The 16,733-nt window shown below is 37.1% G+C and overlaps 1 protein-coding gene across 2 annotated transcripts in view; it reads right to left on the reverse strand.

Moving 5' to 3' along the window:
• Positions 1-5,039: 5,039 nt before the first annotated feature.
• syt9a (synaptotagmin IXa) overlaps positions 5,040-16,733 on the reverse strand; it is a 54,308-nt gene continuing 42,614 nt past the window's right edge. Inside the window, exons 5-7 of one of the 2 annotated variants that reach the window (XM_057347819.1) lie at positions 16,459-16,630; positions 15,434-15,563; positions 5,040-7,588 (exon numbers count right to left, since the gene is read on the reverse strand). In XM_057347819.1, the coding sequence (XP_057203802.1) occupies positions 7,520-7,588; positions 15,434-15,563; positions 16,459-16,630 (371 nt within the window). In that variant the 3' untranslated portion in view covers positions 5,040-7,519. The remainder of the gene's footprint in view (positions 7,589-15,433; positions 15,564-16,458; positions 16,631-16,733) is intronic. The other variant, XM_057347818.1, reaches the window with a different exon arrangement.

Below are 16,733 nucleotides of genomic sequence, written 5' to 3' on the forward strand. Positions count from 1 at the left end.
TATATTTACAGTAGGAAATTTACAAAATATCTTCCTGGAACCTGATCTTTACTTAATATCCCAATGATTTTTGGCATAAAAAAAACAATCGATAATTTTGACACATACAATGTATTGTTGGCTATTGCTTAAAATATACATGTGCTACTTATGACTGGTTTTGTGGTCACAAATATATAAATGAGTTCATTACATATGAATATATATGTATATTCTTTACAAATAACTGATTCCATAAAAAGCTAAGTAGCTCTGTTTGTACTCTTTCAAAGTAAACACATTTTTTGTATAAGAATGTTTGAGAGTCTACATGTTATTTGCCCTCCTGTTGACACAGCTGTAATGGAGGCATATTTATTGTCTTGCTTTGACTCACAGCTATCATCTTTATTGTGTGAGTCTGTGTGTGAGGCATTACATGTTCAGCTTCTCTGTTGCCAGGAAACTAAAACCTGATTCTGCCAGACATTGGGGGAGGGAAGGAATTTTGTACCTAAATACTGATAAAGATGGTACGAAAGAAAGGGCTCAGCCAGAAGAATTATGCTACTCTCAAATGAGTGAATCAGATTTTGCTAATAGCACTAAAATAATTTATAAAAAAAATAAATAAGTATAGAGCAATTAAAATCCATCACTATAAGAATGTTTCAACATTTGTACTGGAAAACAACACAAAAACAATAAAGAAATTAGTGTTTTAGAGTCTGAACCATTGCTACCATGAGCTCCGTTGTTGTTAGACCACCTTTGTAGATGAAGTGTGATATTAACTTTATTTTTAAATTGGATCGCTGCATTGATGAAGAAGGACTACAGTGGACTACAGACATCCTCTGTCCCTACACCCCTTCTAGAATATTAAGATCCAGTGACCTTAGTTTACTCAGCGTGCCTAGATCCAGACTTAAAAAACTGTAGGTCCGAAACTCTGGAACAGTCGTCCTCCTCATATTAGACTAGCCCTCTCCGTTTCTGTTTTCAAGTCTTCCTTAAAGACATATTTGTTTTCACTAGCTTTTAACACCCCCTAATCATTGTTCAATTTTGTTGTTACTGCTGTTTTAATTTTTTTTAGACTTTTTTTGGCTTAGTTTTATTTTAGTCTGTACAGCACTTTGGTCAACATGATTGTTTTAAATGTGCTTTACAAATAAATATTGTATTGTACATAAATAAGTTATTTTTATTTACATTACAATCTATACAAATAAAACCAAATTAATGTATTCACGTTTATTATTTAGCGTTAGCTCATGCTAGCGCTTTCACCAATAGACCAATAGTCTTAAGTAGCACGGGAACATTTTTAGTAAAAGACAAAAATACACTGTATGGGTCAAAATTATCAATTTTTTTAGGCCAAAAATCATTAGGATATTAAAAAAAGATCATGTTCCATGAAGATATTTTGTAAATTTACTACCTTAAATATATAAAAACTTTATTTTTGTGAGTGGATGGCCTACCACAGTGCCACTGATTAACAAATTCAAAGGCAATTTTCTCAATATTTAGATTTTTTTGCACTCTCAGATTCCAGAGTTTTAAACTGTTGTATCTCAGTCAGATATTGTCCTATTCTAACAACTCATACATCAAAAGAAAGTCTTTTCAGCTTTCAGATTATGTTAAAATCTCAATTTCGAAAAATTGACCCATAAGATTGGTTTTGTTGTCCAGGGTCACATTTGATCTTCGGTAGCTGACGTGCTGTGGCTCGATCACATCTGCACTCTTAAAGTGATGACAACAAACTGTAGTACCAGTTAATTTTAAATCCTTACATCACATGTAATAAAGTAAATCCATGCTCAGAACATGATTAAATCTCTGTGAAGCTTCATAAAACGGGACACAGCTATGCCTGAAGGAACCACGGTCACGTGTGTATTTAAAAGCTGCAGGTCATGACTAAACAAAAGTTTTGTATTATAGCACCAGTTACATGTTTACTATATAGTATTTTAACAATACGATGTATTTCACTAATCTATATTACATGTTAATTCCCCCCAAAACGAGCGCTGGTAAAGCATATTTGCTATGGGTGAATACCACCCGGAAGCTTTTCCGCCCCCTGAGATTTTACCGGAAATACGTAGGCACCACTCCGTGCATTCAGTCTATTAGATCGAAAGCAGGCACATTTGGAGAGGCTAACAATATAGAAAGCTAGCATTGAGCATAAGATCCCACCAGAGTGTTCTCTAAAGCCACGCCTATTCCAAATACACGCGCGCTATAGTGACCAACTATTCCTGCACATGCACAAAAGGTTCATAATACTGTGCACACAGTCCCTCCCCCTGAGAATCATAAGCCTTTAATGATTTATGATTGTCTCTTTTTATTGGAAAGCGAGACTTCCTTTCTTCGTGTGGTCATATTAAGCATTCTCAATTTACCTTAAGAACAGCCTAAATTCTTTATGGTATGTATTTAACAAGGTGCTAGAAACATTCCTCACACAACAGCATGACTCAGTTTCTCAGATTTGTCACTGAACATTCCTGCTGTAAATGTCTAATACATACCATATTCTCGCCATTACACCACCCTCTTGATATGAGAAAGGATGGATATATGCACGCTGACCATCTGCATGTCGTAGTAAACACTTAATATTTATTAATAAATATCTTATTCCAACCACGTAGTGCCTAGTTTAAGTGTGATTAAATGTGTCCACTGTAGCCTCAGTATCCCTTTTAAAGCTGACATTGTTGGTGTCCTGGTTCTGCCCATTTCTGTGTTCAATGTGTTGATGCATGTGGTTATGTGGGTTCCTGTTGCCTTCTTGTCAGCATGAACCAGTCTGTTCATACCAACCAGGTCTACAGAAAGGCTCCGTTGAGATTTTCTGTTTGTTGTGCATGAAAAATGAATGAAATTACTTCTCATTGTGATCCATTCTGGTCAGAAATATAAGCATTACCAATGTCTATTTATTTTTGCTGAGCTGCTGGCAGATAATTCGCTGAACAAATATTTGCATTAAAGAATATGTGTACAGGGTGTACACTTCAAGGTTGGAACTATTTAATTTAATGCATTTTTGTAGGTAAAAAAAATCTAATTTATTGATTTAATTATAAATTTGAAGTCCAAAACTTTATTTGATGAGTTGTGCTGAATTAATAATGTTAAATTTACATTAGCTATAATTTTGTGTTTAATTATACTTATATGTGTTAACGTGTTTACAACAATATTTAAGTTGCAGTAACTTAAGTATTTGATTTAAATTGCTTTTGCCTTTTAGAGTTGGGACTGCATTAATGATTGCTGAGGATTTCTATTTCCCAGCATACTTTGCTCTGGACTGGATAATGAGTAAATGTAGAAATAAAGTTTTATTTTATGGATATGAGAAGCACGAAACTTATTAATGTTCTATATTTTGGCATTTTGGCATTTACAAGGGATGGTTGCGATTATGTTAGTGGTTTTAAGATGGTCCTGAAGAGTTGAGCATTTCCTTGGGGTGACAACAAGCGCCTACACCTCTATCAAAAATCAATTGTCCTGCAGTTTAGTTCCAACCTGCTTCAACACACCTAACTGCAAGTTTATGAGATCTTATTATATTAAAATTTCAAGGCAACTCGCTGCACAGCTTTTTTGAGTTTACTCAACTTTTGGCGAAGTATTTCACCTAACTCAATTAACTGAGTAATGTCACATGACTGTCAATTGAAATAAATAGTTGAACCAACTTAAGATAAAAATACAACAATCAAGTTTCTGAGTTCACTCAACTATGGACTTAGTTGACCCAACTCAAAAGATTGTTTTATATAAAATTAATATATAATTGTTTTATTATTATTTACACACTCTTAATACTCAATTCTACTTAATTGATATGTTATATACACACTCTACTTATGTAACTGCTTAAGCTGTTTGTGTTTTAAAGATTTTAGTCGTGGACTCATTTACTTCAGAGCTCAATACTGAGCACGTGAGTCTCAATCATGTAACAATCATCAAACATCATTAAACATCATATAGTTAAAAAGGAACTCTAAATACCAAAGGTAACTTACAATGACAACAAAAACAAAAAATATAGCCAGCAAACACTAAAATAGCAATCATTTTAATAATTTATCCAGCGAATTGAAAATTCTACAATGCATGCTGGGAACTTTCAAACACTAGAATTGTTTTTTGAGATTACATAGTTTGGCAAGTTGGTCAAACTTCTTGACACGCTTTGGACAATCACTTAGATATCTAAGTACAGTCAACAAAAGAATCTTTGTTGGTACCACATTTAGACAAATTTTGTTCAGCATACTCAAAATAATACATTCTTCCTCTTCTACTATAAAACTTTGTTCAAATTACTTTGTTACCTTTGTTGGGTGAACAATTTGAAGTTGTATTTTTTACAGTGAACTCAACTCTGTTGGAAAGTAAATCTCCAGGAGTCTCATTTAGCAACAGTATACAATAATACGTATGTAGTGAGTGCGAACAATTTTGTGCAAAGTGCGGGATTTACCAACTTGTACTTATACAGTATGTAGAATTGTGTGTAAATATTAGGAAACCTCTGAGCATGCTTACACAGAAAATGTTGTGGTAGAACAGTGATACTACAAAAAGAAAGTGCCACCATGTGTTTCCTGTGACCTTTATTTGCAAATACTCAGTTTGTAAATTCATAGTTCAAGCTAGACATTTGTATAATTGGTGTGAGAAGCTACAAAAACAGATGGGAAATCATTTGAAATGTAGTAATATGTCATGGCTGATCTCACTTTGCTGGATAATTTGGCAAACCTTATTTTATTGAAAGCACAATGTAAAGACACAATTAACAGAACAATATATGAAGAAAAAAAAATTCTAACAAACTGAAAAAGAACAAAAAGAGGTAATCATTATTAATCATTATTACAAAATTATATAAATCATTTTTTTAAACATTTTATTGCTTTTCTATTACTCTATCGCTTTACCAAATCATAATGACATTGCAATTTCATCAAAAAAAGAACTGCAAATTCGATTTCTTTTCTGAACATTTAAATTTATTCAAAATAAATCTCCTATAAATAATTATGAAATTACCAATAAAAATCAAATTGAGCAAAACATGCATTGCGCAAAGAATGCATTTTCAAAGACATCTGTTTAGTGCAGAGTATATGATTCATGTGATCTATAAAGGGAGTTTCGTCACCATATTTGGTTCATTGGAGATGTTTCCGAATGCAAATGACAATGAGCTTAAAAACATGTGGGATTTATCAACAATGCGTAAGCACGTTTGATAAATACAGATTTTTTTTTGTACTTAGACACGTTCGAAATTTCATTCGTAGGACAAAATATAGAACATTTTCTGCATACTCTTGATAAATGAGGCCCCTGGAACAGAATAAATCCTTAAGAACTGTGTCAACATCTCCAAGATTCATGCAACTTACCTGAAAAGAACTGTGAAAACTACTGAGGATGAAAAATACGTCTATTCTCTACATGCAGTGCCCCTTGATGGGGCAAAAATGCAGTGTGGATTTACATCACACAAATATCAAGCGTAGCGTCAGTTCTCGCAGGTCACGTGAGTCTAGCTTGCATCAGCTGATCACATCAGGTGCAGCTAATCAAAGTTAACCAATAGTCATACAACACATACTAGACTGAGTCCTATTTAAGTTGCCTGTCTTTGCTGCTTATCAGCTGCTTAATCGTGCCGCTGCACTCTGGGTGCCCCAAAACTGTTTGGTTACAATTTTTCTTGCATTGTTCTTTGTGTTCTGTAGAACAAATACATTTACACGGGTTGTGAACAATTTGATGGTGAGCAAATGATGACACAATTGAAATTTTTGGGTGAACTGTTTCTTTGGACAACAGAATGGTATTAGATCAGGAGCTGGCGATTAGGAATAAAGTAGGAATATCCCTAAACACAGTATTTAAGATACTGAGTTTTGTGATTGTCCGAAGGCATTCAGTGTCTAGAGGAAACAGGCGTATCAGATGGGTGCAAGCCCCCTGTGTACTCACAGGAACAAATGGAGTGTGATTGGCAACAAAGCAAACAGATCAATGAACGCCTAAATCAATCTCCATCAATACAACCCATCTGACATGAGTCGCACCTTCTCTTGGACAGATAACACCACGTTTTCATCACGGCTGTTATAATGAGCATACTAGTTTAGAATCATATGAGACCTAACGTCTGCCAGACACAGTGTAATGGGGGAATGAAACCAGTTGGATAATCTCTAGAGCCATGAGAGGAAATGGCTGTGGGTTTTACCAACTGTAAATCAATATATCAGCAGTTCACGCAGTGAAAATATTGATATCCATACTCTCTAACGGGACATCTCATTTGTGATTGTATGTACTAAGTCAACACTTTTGTATGGTTGGATACTTATGGATATTTATATTACCATATTGGTATCTATAACAAAGCTTTTTACTTACACAAATCTTTTGAATCTAACAAATGTTTACAAATTCTCTATGATGATGCTTCAAATCTTAAAGCTGTCTCAAAAGCTGTTCGTACAGTATAAAAGTTAACATTATCTTCAAAGATTTGATCCAGTCATACAAAAATATATCAGTTAAATTTACGCTTAACCTTCGATCATTTACTGTTCTCTGGAATACTTGATTTTGATAACGGCTGTTAAAGCTGATCATCCACTCATCTTGACTGGCACTTGTGTGTTTAATGTATCACTCCACTGTCTCTATTCTTGTTCCAGGTTTGAATCTGTTACAAATTATCCAGATAATATGAAATAATAATATTATTTGTTACAAATGATATATAGCTCCAGATGGATATTATCCATCATAGTTCATTACCCGCCGTATACTGTAGAAATAAACTGAATATACATTGAAGTAATTGTATTTCAAGAAGCTTGGCTTTGTAAGAAATGAATGTTTAATAACATGAGAAATAACATTTTACTAATTGCAATGTCTGTAAACAATTCACCAACAAGACTTTTTGACAAAATTCACAGAGCATTTCAAACAGTAACAGAGAACATCTTGAACTGTACCACACCAAAACACACATCCATGCGCTGTGATGGGGAGAGCAGGTAAATAAATACAAAAAGGGAAATTCACATTCTGACCTTGAGAGCGTTGAGTGACACATCGACACTCCCTTCAAAAACATATACCAGGACTGATTTAGAAAACACTTAGTTTGGATCGAAACTTGGAGAACAACATAAAATACTCTTTGCACTTTTTCCACTAAATTCTTTTCCATTTCACCATGAGTAGCACAATATAACCATACAGAATGTGACCACTCAACATGCATCTGAAACATTCATTGTCCCCATGCAGTGGAAGGGCCTCCAGGTGCACGAGTTGAAAACGGCACGCCACTTTCTTCGTTGTGAGAACCAGCCATCTGGAGGTCTCTGTTCCTGGGCCTCTGGATCCCAGAGCAAAACATATTGTGCATGAATCCTGTTGTCGGTCTGAAGACGAGACCATGGACTTCCTCAGGCTATGGAGATGGTGGGGCCTTCAGGGAATTACAGGAGCCCCCCTGGCTTCCACCTCCGGTACTGTGATACTGCAAAGAGTAAAGCAGAACAAAGTCCTAGTCACCCCGGTTCTGTCACAGCTCCCTCAGGGGCTGTTTATACCTGGTATTATGATGCCTTTTTGTCAATCGGATCACAAGTGAAACATAAACATAATTTTATTGTGTGCAACTGATAAGACTACACAAAATTAAGTTCATACAACAAGATAAAAAAAATCAAACAAATTAGATTTTGTTGGAAAAATGCACTTCAATTCCGTGGAAAAGTTTTCCTTAATTTAATGAAGTTCGCTCAACATTTTTTTTTTGAGTGCATGCTTTTTGACTTTGAAATTGAAGTGTAGATTAAGGCATGCTACCCTTAGTTACCAATTAAGCAGTAAGCCTTTAAGTAACTAAAGTAACATGCTTTAATTTACATGTCTTATTTAGTAATATAATTGTTATCATTTTTCAGGGTAAAATGTGAGCCTGACAGGTCTTATACAAGTAACAATGATATACAAGTAAACCCTGACAGTGCAATACAAATCAACAATGATTAATCTGACTCAAACATTTCATTTAATATCAAAGACTTTAATATCTTATTCATGCTTGTATTATTTTCTGTTTCTAGGTGTAAGAAATGTAAGGTGGGAGTGTACGGTTAAAGATTTTGCTCATTTAAAAGACAAAAAAAGATTTCACAGCACTCTTTACCTCAGCCTTCAAAACCAACTGCTGTGGGACAGAAAAGACACACAAATTTCAAGTTTTTCACATGTGTTTTACATGTGCAAAAACACGTGAAATGTGTGTTTTTGGAACACTTTTGTGAGAATCCCATGTAAACTCCATGAAAAGTCAAACCCATGGGATCACATGTGCAATATGTGGTGACTGTGAAAAACATGTGATCACATGTGGAGACATGACACCACATATTGCACATGTGATCCCATGGGTTTTGACTTTTCATGGAATTTACATGGGATTCTCAGAAAAGTGTTCCAAAAACACACATTTCACGTGTTTCCATTTTAAGAATATATCTAAACTATGTCATATGCTGTCAATGTCAGATGCAGAGAGATTAATTTATGCATTCATGACATCAAGACTAGATTACTGTAATGCACTGTTAGGTGGTTGCCCTGCAGGCTTATTACAAAAACTCCAACTGGTCCAAAATGCGGCAGCTCGAGTTCTTACACGTACAAAAAAGTATGAACATATTAGCTCGGTTCTGTCAACCTTGCACTGGTTACCTATAAAGCATCGCATTAAGTTTAAAATCTTGCTTATTACCTATAAAGCCCTACATGGTTTAGCTCCTCAATACTTGAATGAACTCCTTTTGTATTACAGTCCTTCACGTGCATTATGCTCTCAGGCGTCCTGTCAGTTGGTAATACCTAGAATTTCAAAATCAAGTGCAGGTGGTAGATCCTTTTCCTATCTAGCGCTTAAACTTTGGAATAGTCTTCCCTGCACTGTCCGGGAGGCAGACACACTCTGTAAGTTTAAATCTAGACTAAAGATGCATCTTTTTAATCTTACATACACTACTCTTCCATAATATAAATCCTCTGAGGGTTTAGGCTGCATTAGTTAGGACAACCGGAACCAAAAACACAACTGGTGTACTTGTTGCATCAAAGAGTGCAGAACAGTACTCTACTCTCAGCCAGTCTTGTCTCATTGTTCCAAGGTTACCACAGCGAGCAGGATGCAGTTCATGGCCTGACCTGATGGAGAATGGGAAGCGGCGACCTGACAAGAGCTGAGATGATAGAGCTGGATAAAGAAGGACGCGGTCACCTGACACGTCTTCACCACAAAATTTCAAATGCTATTAGATTATTAATGATAATCTTAAAACTATAATTTACCTTATTAGTAAGATTATTTATTTTCATTTAGCATTGTTGTGCAAGCACTGTCGAGCTTGTGCAGAGGCAGCAGCTTTTGCCAGAGGGCAACTGGAATCCCTTGGTTGGGCCTGGGTTCTCCTGAGGTTTTTTTTCTCGATTGGAGTTTTGGGTTCCTCCCCACCATTTGCATACTGTTTTGCACTATTTGCCTGGCCAGGGGGGCTGCTTTAGAAGTTTTACATAATTAATATTGCATATAGGAATTTATAGTCTGTTTAATATTTGACCTGTGTTTCTTTCTCCTTTATCTTAAATGTGTGCTTTCACTGTGCGTGCGTGTCTGTGTGTGTGTGTGTGTGTGTGTGTGCGTGCGTGCGTGCGTGCGTGTGTGTGTGTGCGTGTGTGTGCATGCACATGCGTGTGCATATTGTGTGTGTGGAGCGTTCTGTATGTGAGTATGTCTTCTGTGTTTTTACCTTTTTCTTGTTTTTACAGGTATACCTTTAATTGTTTTGCTTATAGTCAATATGTCTCATGTACAGCTGCTTTGTAACAATGAAAATAGTAAAAAGCGCTATATAAATAAAGTTCAGTTGAGTTCAGTAAACACAATGTCTTGGCCATGTAAAGGTAAGCAGGTATTCTGACCTCTGTTTCTTTTGCTTTGCTTATCAGAACCATGTGTGCAAATTTAAAATCTGAACAGGGCAACTTGGCATTTGTAAAAAAACAATTCTAGAAGTGATTATATCAAAGGCTAAAAATCGGATTACAACTCTGAATTTATTTATTTTTTATGATGAGAAGGCATGGTCACATTGAGGACAGCACTGAGTGAACATTTGCAAAGCTGGAAGAAATGGAGTGTGTATTAACTCAAATGTGGACTTTGCAGTGAAACTTAAAATAGGCAAGCACTCTGTGACAAATGAAAAGCCCAAGAGACCTAGAGAAACAACTTCTTCAGATAATGAGATGTCATAGTTGACTAGCCTGACAACCTAATATGCACATCCTACAGTTTTGGTGTTAAACAACACCTCAACAGCAGTGATGGGAATAACAGCGTTATAAATAAACGGCGTTACTAACTGTGTTAGTTTTTTTCAGTAACGAGTAATCAAACGAATTACTTTTCCCCCGTTACAACACCGTTTCCGTTACTGACAAGAAAATGCAGCGTTACTATAATTGAGCTCACTGAAGCGGTTTTCATCGGAGTAGGCTGTCTCTCATCCAAAGGACCTGCAAAGTTTTTTTCTCTGCTGTGTGTGTTGATAACTGATGATGATTGGCTGATGATCAGCGTTTACCAACCAGAGGCAGAGGAGGGCGGGTTTTCACACACAAACCCACTAGCCCCATCGCACAGAGTACACCAATGCCTAAAGCCCCATTCAGACATCCAGAAACTAGCAGTGGCAGAGCGACGCAATCTCATTCATTTCAATGGAGAGCTGGCAACTTCCGGCGACACGAGCGACAGTGACAGTTAACGAAAGAAAGTGGGCGTGTCCAGCGATGGGAGTGAAGTGACAAAAGTTGAGAATTGTTCAACTTTATGCAAATGATGAGCGACTTTCGCGAGTGACTACCAATAAGAGTAAAGCAGTGGAGCTTACGTCATCCGTCTCTCGTCAGTTACTGGAGGGTTTGTTCAAACTGTTACTAGGACAACCAAAGCTAGGAATGCCTTCAAACGATCTCATAGCAAGAGACAAGCGACACACAGCGACAAAGCTGGCTGTCTGAACGAGGCTTAATAGTCAGAGAGCGATGGCAAGAGCAACAAGTTCAAAAGTAGCTTTCGCAAACTGGATATATAAGCACTACTTTCCCTCGATAAGGTGAAACACATGGAATGTGTATGTACCGTGCAACTTATTCCCTTATGCTGTTGTCATGATTCTGCCTCATCATGTCATGTCTTTCTTGGTCTTGTGGCAGAATCATGGCAGAGCCTCGTGTTTTGTGTGGAGAGAAACATATTATTGTCGGTCCGGTCTCGTCTTTGGCCCCGCCCCTCTCGTTCTCTCGTTTAGCTTCCCTTCAGTGTCTCATTACCTACACCTGCCCATTGTTATCTTCCCTTGTTAGTTACCCTATTTAATGCCCTTGTGTTTGCTGTCCTGTGCGGTTTCATTGTGTGTGTGTGTGTGTGTGCGTGCGTGTGTGTGTGTGTGTGTGTGTGTGTGTGTGTGTGCGTGCGTGCGTGCGTGCGTGCGTGCGTGCGTGCGTGTGTGTGTGTGTGTTTGCGTCCCAGCATACCTTGTGTGTATCCTGCTCTGGATTTATACCTTGCCTGTGCTAGTCATGTCTTGATGCTTTGTAGTTTTTGTCTCGTATAAATGTATAAGTATAGTTAAGTTTCCTGTTCTCCGCTTTTTTTCCTCCTTGTCCGCATTAACACAAGGGCTTACCGGGGCTTAAGCCCAGGGCCCGTCACTGCAAGGGGCCCAGCCTTTACACAAATATATTTTTTAAATTACATATTTAAATAATTATCTACGTTTCTGAGTTGTGACGTGCGGCGCAGCCAGCGGTGCAGTAGATCGTGTGAAAAAAAAGTGCTGGCTCCAGGAGCAACCCAAACTGCGAAAAGAGTGGAGGTGATTGGTGGATGCGGACATCCTTAGCGCGCCAATCATCTCATAGGTTTATGTGCAGGTCATTCAAAAATTAAAGCCATTTGATTGGTAAGATCAGATTGATCAGATTTCCAATGATTGTGTCAAATTTACATTTCATGATCTTAACCATGGGAATGATTATGCTGGGAAGTTGAAGAGCTGCTAAAATGTCGGGTTTTGCCAAAAAATGTGAGAGAGGGGCTCAAAAAAGGAAAAACTTAAGAGACAAGCAGCAGCGAAGACAGGAGTTACTTAATGAGATTCCAAAGGTATCAGGATATGACGAAGAAGGAGTTGACCGGGCCCATGAAGGGTCATCCTGCCCGCCAATTTTAGGTTAGTTTGGCTTAATGCATACTAATTTTGTATTTAAACAAACTCTATTTTATATATATTCGCTATATACAAGCCAAATTGTCTTAATGAAATGGCTAATGCGTCGATTTTTTTCGAAATCGCCCATTTCAGAGAATTTACAAAAAATTAGACAAACAAAAGTGTTGTAGCATTGCTTCAGCTACTAAGGAGAAAACAATTGCAGTCGGTGTTTCCTGTAGCTCAGTAAGAGCACGGCGTTAACAACGCCAAGGTCGTGGGTTGGATCCCAGGGGATTGCACATAGTTAGAAACAAATGTATAGGGTAATGTAAGTCGCTTTGGATAAAAGCGTCTGCCAAATGTGTAAATGTTTCCTAATGTGGACATAGCTTTCCGTATTTTCCTGACATTGCCTGTTACTAACGCCAGCGGGGAACGTTCTTTTTCCAAACTGTCTTTAGTCAAAAACAGTCTTCGTTCAACAATGTTGCAAGAACGACTGAACAATCTAGCGTTGATGTCCCTGGAATGTCATCCGATCCCTGGATTTCAGCGACATTATCAAGGACTTTTCCTACATCAAAAGCAGGAAAAAAAGTTTTTAAGATAAACTGATTTTTTTATTGGAATATTGTAGAATTGACAGCCGTTATTTTGAATGCTTGAAGTAAGGTTTTTGTCATGACTCATGTTGATCTCTTTGTGTAAGTCGGTAATTATTATTTCTTGCCATGTAGTTTGTACAGCAACTGTTTTGTTATGAATAGCGCGTCTCGAGACCCTCGCGTTTTGCTTTGTGCCTTTAAAAGACATTCCTGAGCGCTGAATTCGCATTTTTAAGTTCAGAGATGTGTTCCACGTTCTATGGGGGGCCTGTGGTAATTCAAAGCCCCGGGGCCCATGGAGGTCTTAATACGGCCCTGCTTGTGGGAAGTCTTTTGTTTCTAGTTTTGTATTTTAGTTATGTTCCTGTTTTACTCCACATTAAGGGCTTTTTGTTTGTAATTTAATAAAGTTTTAGTTTTCGTTCACCGCTGCCTGCATCTGAGTTCTCCCCCCCCTGTTCCTGACATGCTGTAACACAAAACTATAACATTCCCAAAGCGAAACTATCCTCGTGCTCCGCTGTCAAACAATAATTGCGAGTAATTAAATATTCCGTCTTCTAAAATGCAATCTAAAGTATGCACAAACTAACATTCCGCTATCATACTGGAAAGCAGTCAAAACATTAAGAGCATTTCTTGTCATTAAACTGTTTATTTTTGTAAGCAACTATGAAAAATAAGTAGTACAGTACAGTATGTCTAGCAGTTGTGAAGTTGGTACATGTCCTTAGAAGCATATATTTAGTTTTAGACCAGTTGTTGTCGTGATCTCAGTCTTGTCGTGGCTTTGTGTCTTGTGTGGGTGTGTGTTTTGTTTTGTCGAACACGTGGAGTGCCGTTTGAAAGCTCCACACGTGTTCAGTGTTTGCATCACTCGCCCCGCCCCCGTGTCTCCCTGCCAGGCTTTCCCCTGACCGGTTTCCCATCACCTCATCACTCTCACCCCTGTAGCTCGTACCTGATCAGTAGCTTCCCCTGGTCCCACATTATGTCCCACCTGCAGTTCATTCCCGCTATTTAGGTTTCCTCTATTTAATCCCTCTCGTCCTCTCGTCTTGTGTCAGACCGTTGTTTGTTGCAGTCGTTCCCTGACCTTTCCTAGTCTTGTCTAGTCATAGTAAGATTCTAGTCTTCTTGTTTTCCCCTTTAAGTTCGGGGTTAGTCTTCTAGTTAACTCTCTGGCATTATTCCCATAGTCCAAGTCTCCAGTGCCTAGTTCTCTTGTTCTCAAGCTCTGTTTTCCCATAGTTCCCATTGGCGTCCCGGACCGTCCTGCTCTCTACACTCCGGCATCTCTTCACCAGCGACCACCTCTCTTGGCAAGAATTGGCCGTGCGTTCCCTCCTTCGTGGGACAGAATCTCCCGGACTGGGTCTACTTCATATTCTTCCACGAGTGCCGTCGGGTCGAGTCCTCTCCCCGCGGACTCACGTGGTTCCCGATGCCGGTGTCTCTTGGTTGATTCTTGTGGAAACTTTTCAATAAAGACCTATTTATTTCCTGCAATTGTGTCTCAGCAGTCTCTGTTCACTCACAGTCATGACAAGTTGTTGTCTGTTCAATAAACAGTAAAAGTTCAGAACTATTCTATTGTGTTTTATTGTTCCAGTATATTAATTGTAATATTTACAAATACAATATTTACAATAATAATATATTGATATATAAAATATTGAATTTTAACAATAACAATAAAATAGTGAAGATTAGTGTCTACACTATTAGTAGACATGATTAAGCATGATTAGACAATGTTTTATACAATACTATAATAGATACTATTTAGTTAACATTTTATTCATTTAACATATTTAATATTGGGGCATCCAAGTTATTTAACATATTTGAATAATTTTTTAAAGGTAATGCAATAGTTACATTCCATGGTAATTAGTTACTTTTATAATGATGTAACTCAGTTACTAACTCAATTACTATTTGTGAGAAGTAACTAGTAACTATAACTAATTACTTTTTAAAAGTAAAGTGCCCAACACTGCTTAACAGAGACATAACGCACTGTACGGCTACATTCTAGAAAACAAGCATGTTGACTTTGCCTACACTATGTGAGGACTATTCAACGGCAATTTAAAAGTATTAGCTACTCATTTGTTATTTGATTTTAAATTGGGTTGTTATTTTTAGAATAATACGCTTGACCTGTCTTTGACCTGTCTTTAGAGGCAAGTATTAAGAGTTTTTCCCAACTGTCATATTCATTTATTCATTTATATTATAGATTTCAAAGACATAAAAATATGTAACATACTTAAATTTGAAACACCTATTTCAAAATACTACAAATACTTTTCCATATGCTGTTTTCATTTATATAATGGCTTTATGAATAAGGGTACTGTAATGTTCCCTGTGACTCAAACTCCAGACAAAATGCTCAATCAAAACAAAAAGCTTGTGGGTTTCATAAGTGTTGAAAATCATCAAAATCGGTCCTACCTCTACCAGAGGGTGCCAGTGCGCGATGGGTTTGCGTGGGTAAGTAAGCATCTCATTCCAGTGTTCTCTGCCCAAACCCTCAGCATCATTACCTACTCGACACACACCTATGACCTCATTGTGACCTACACTGTGAAAAAAGCCAAATACTCTCATTACAAATAGTTCTGTAAACAACAGTAAAATCAGACTGCAAGGAAGCAAAGCAGTTTTAAGTCATTTTAAGATACATCTCAGACGATGTTGACAGGCAATTTCACCCAAATGGGTGGACTGTATTTCTGAAAAAATATGAAACATATTGAAAAATGCTCCACAGTTTTTCTGTCCTAGGGGCCTGTTGATTGTCTTACCATCTAATGGGGGGGTGGTGGTGGGGGTGTTGTTTATAGGTATTTGTCGTCTATGTTTTTGGCACCCTTCTTTAAAGAAACTGAAAAGGTTTATTGAGAAAAAAACCTTCCTCATTTAGCATCATGGATTTACATTAAAAATGACTGACAAGGTTTTATGTGATGACAGAATTTCATTTTTGGGTGAACTATCACTTTAACGCCTAACACACTTGATCCATTAAACAGAAACAGACAAAAAAAATACATTTGAGATTTGTTCACAAAAATATACAGTATATTTACATATAGGATTGTTTTCAAACAAGCTCCATGTGAATAATTACTAAGCATTCATATATTTTATTAAAGCGGAATAACACAAATATCAATGAAATTAATTGCATTTAAAAAGTATCTGTTAAAACAATTCTGTCTCTCCATGTTGTACAGCACATTACTTCTACATTTACGGCTCCTTTTCCACCCATCAACAGAGAACAGAGAAAATAATAAAATAAAAATTATGATGTGATAAAAGTGGTTTGATTAGAAAAAAAAACTTCACATGAAGCTATTTTTCTCAATTTAAATCTTAGCTTTAAAACTAAATCTAACGTTATTTTAACCATTCAGGTTAAACTTCTGTATGTTCTGTATGCTAGACACGAAAGACAAACAGATAATTCTCACCGGTCATAGTCCATAACAGCTACTAGAAGGCTGATTTGGTCAATGTTCTCTGGAGGGACATCAAACACTATAGCCTCATTGTACACTGGGTTCAATGTGTTTCTTTTAGTAGAGGTTTTCCGCTTCTTCAGTCTGCGACCATCACACATCAAAGAAACCTTCACATACGGATCTAGAGATCAAGTGGAAAGTATATAGTGTTAGTATATTGTGAGAATGACAAACTAATGAAGCAAATAAATAATGAATTTATCGAATACATCTTCGAAGTCAAC

Source organism: Triplophysa rosa, linkage group LG12 (assembly GCF_024868665.1).
Source record: "Triplophysa rosa linkage group LG12, Trosa_1v2, whole genome shotgun sequence".
Taxonomy (NCBI): Eukaryota; Metazoa; Chordata; class Actinopteri; order Cypriniformes; family Nemacheilidae; genus Triplophysa; species Triplophysa rosa.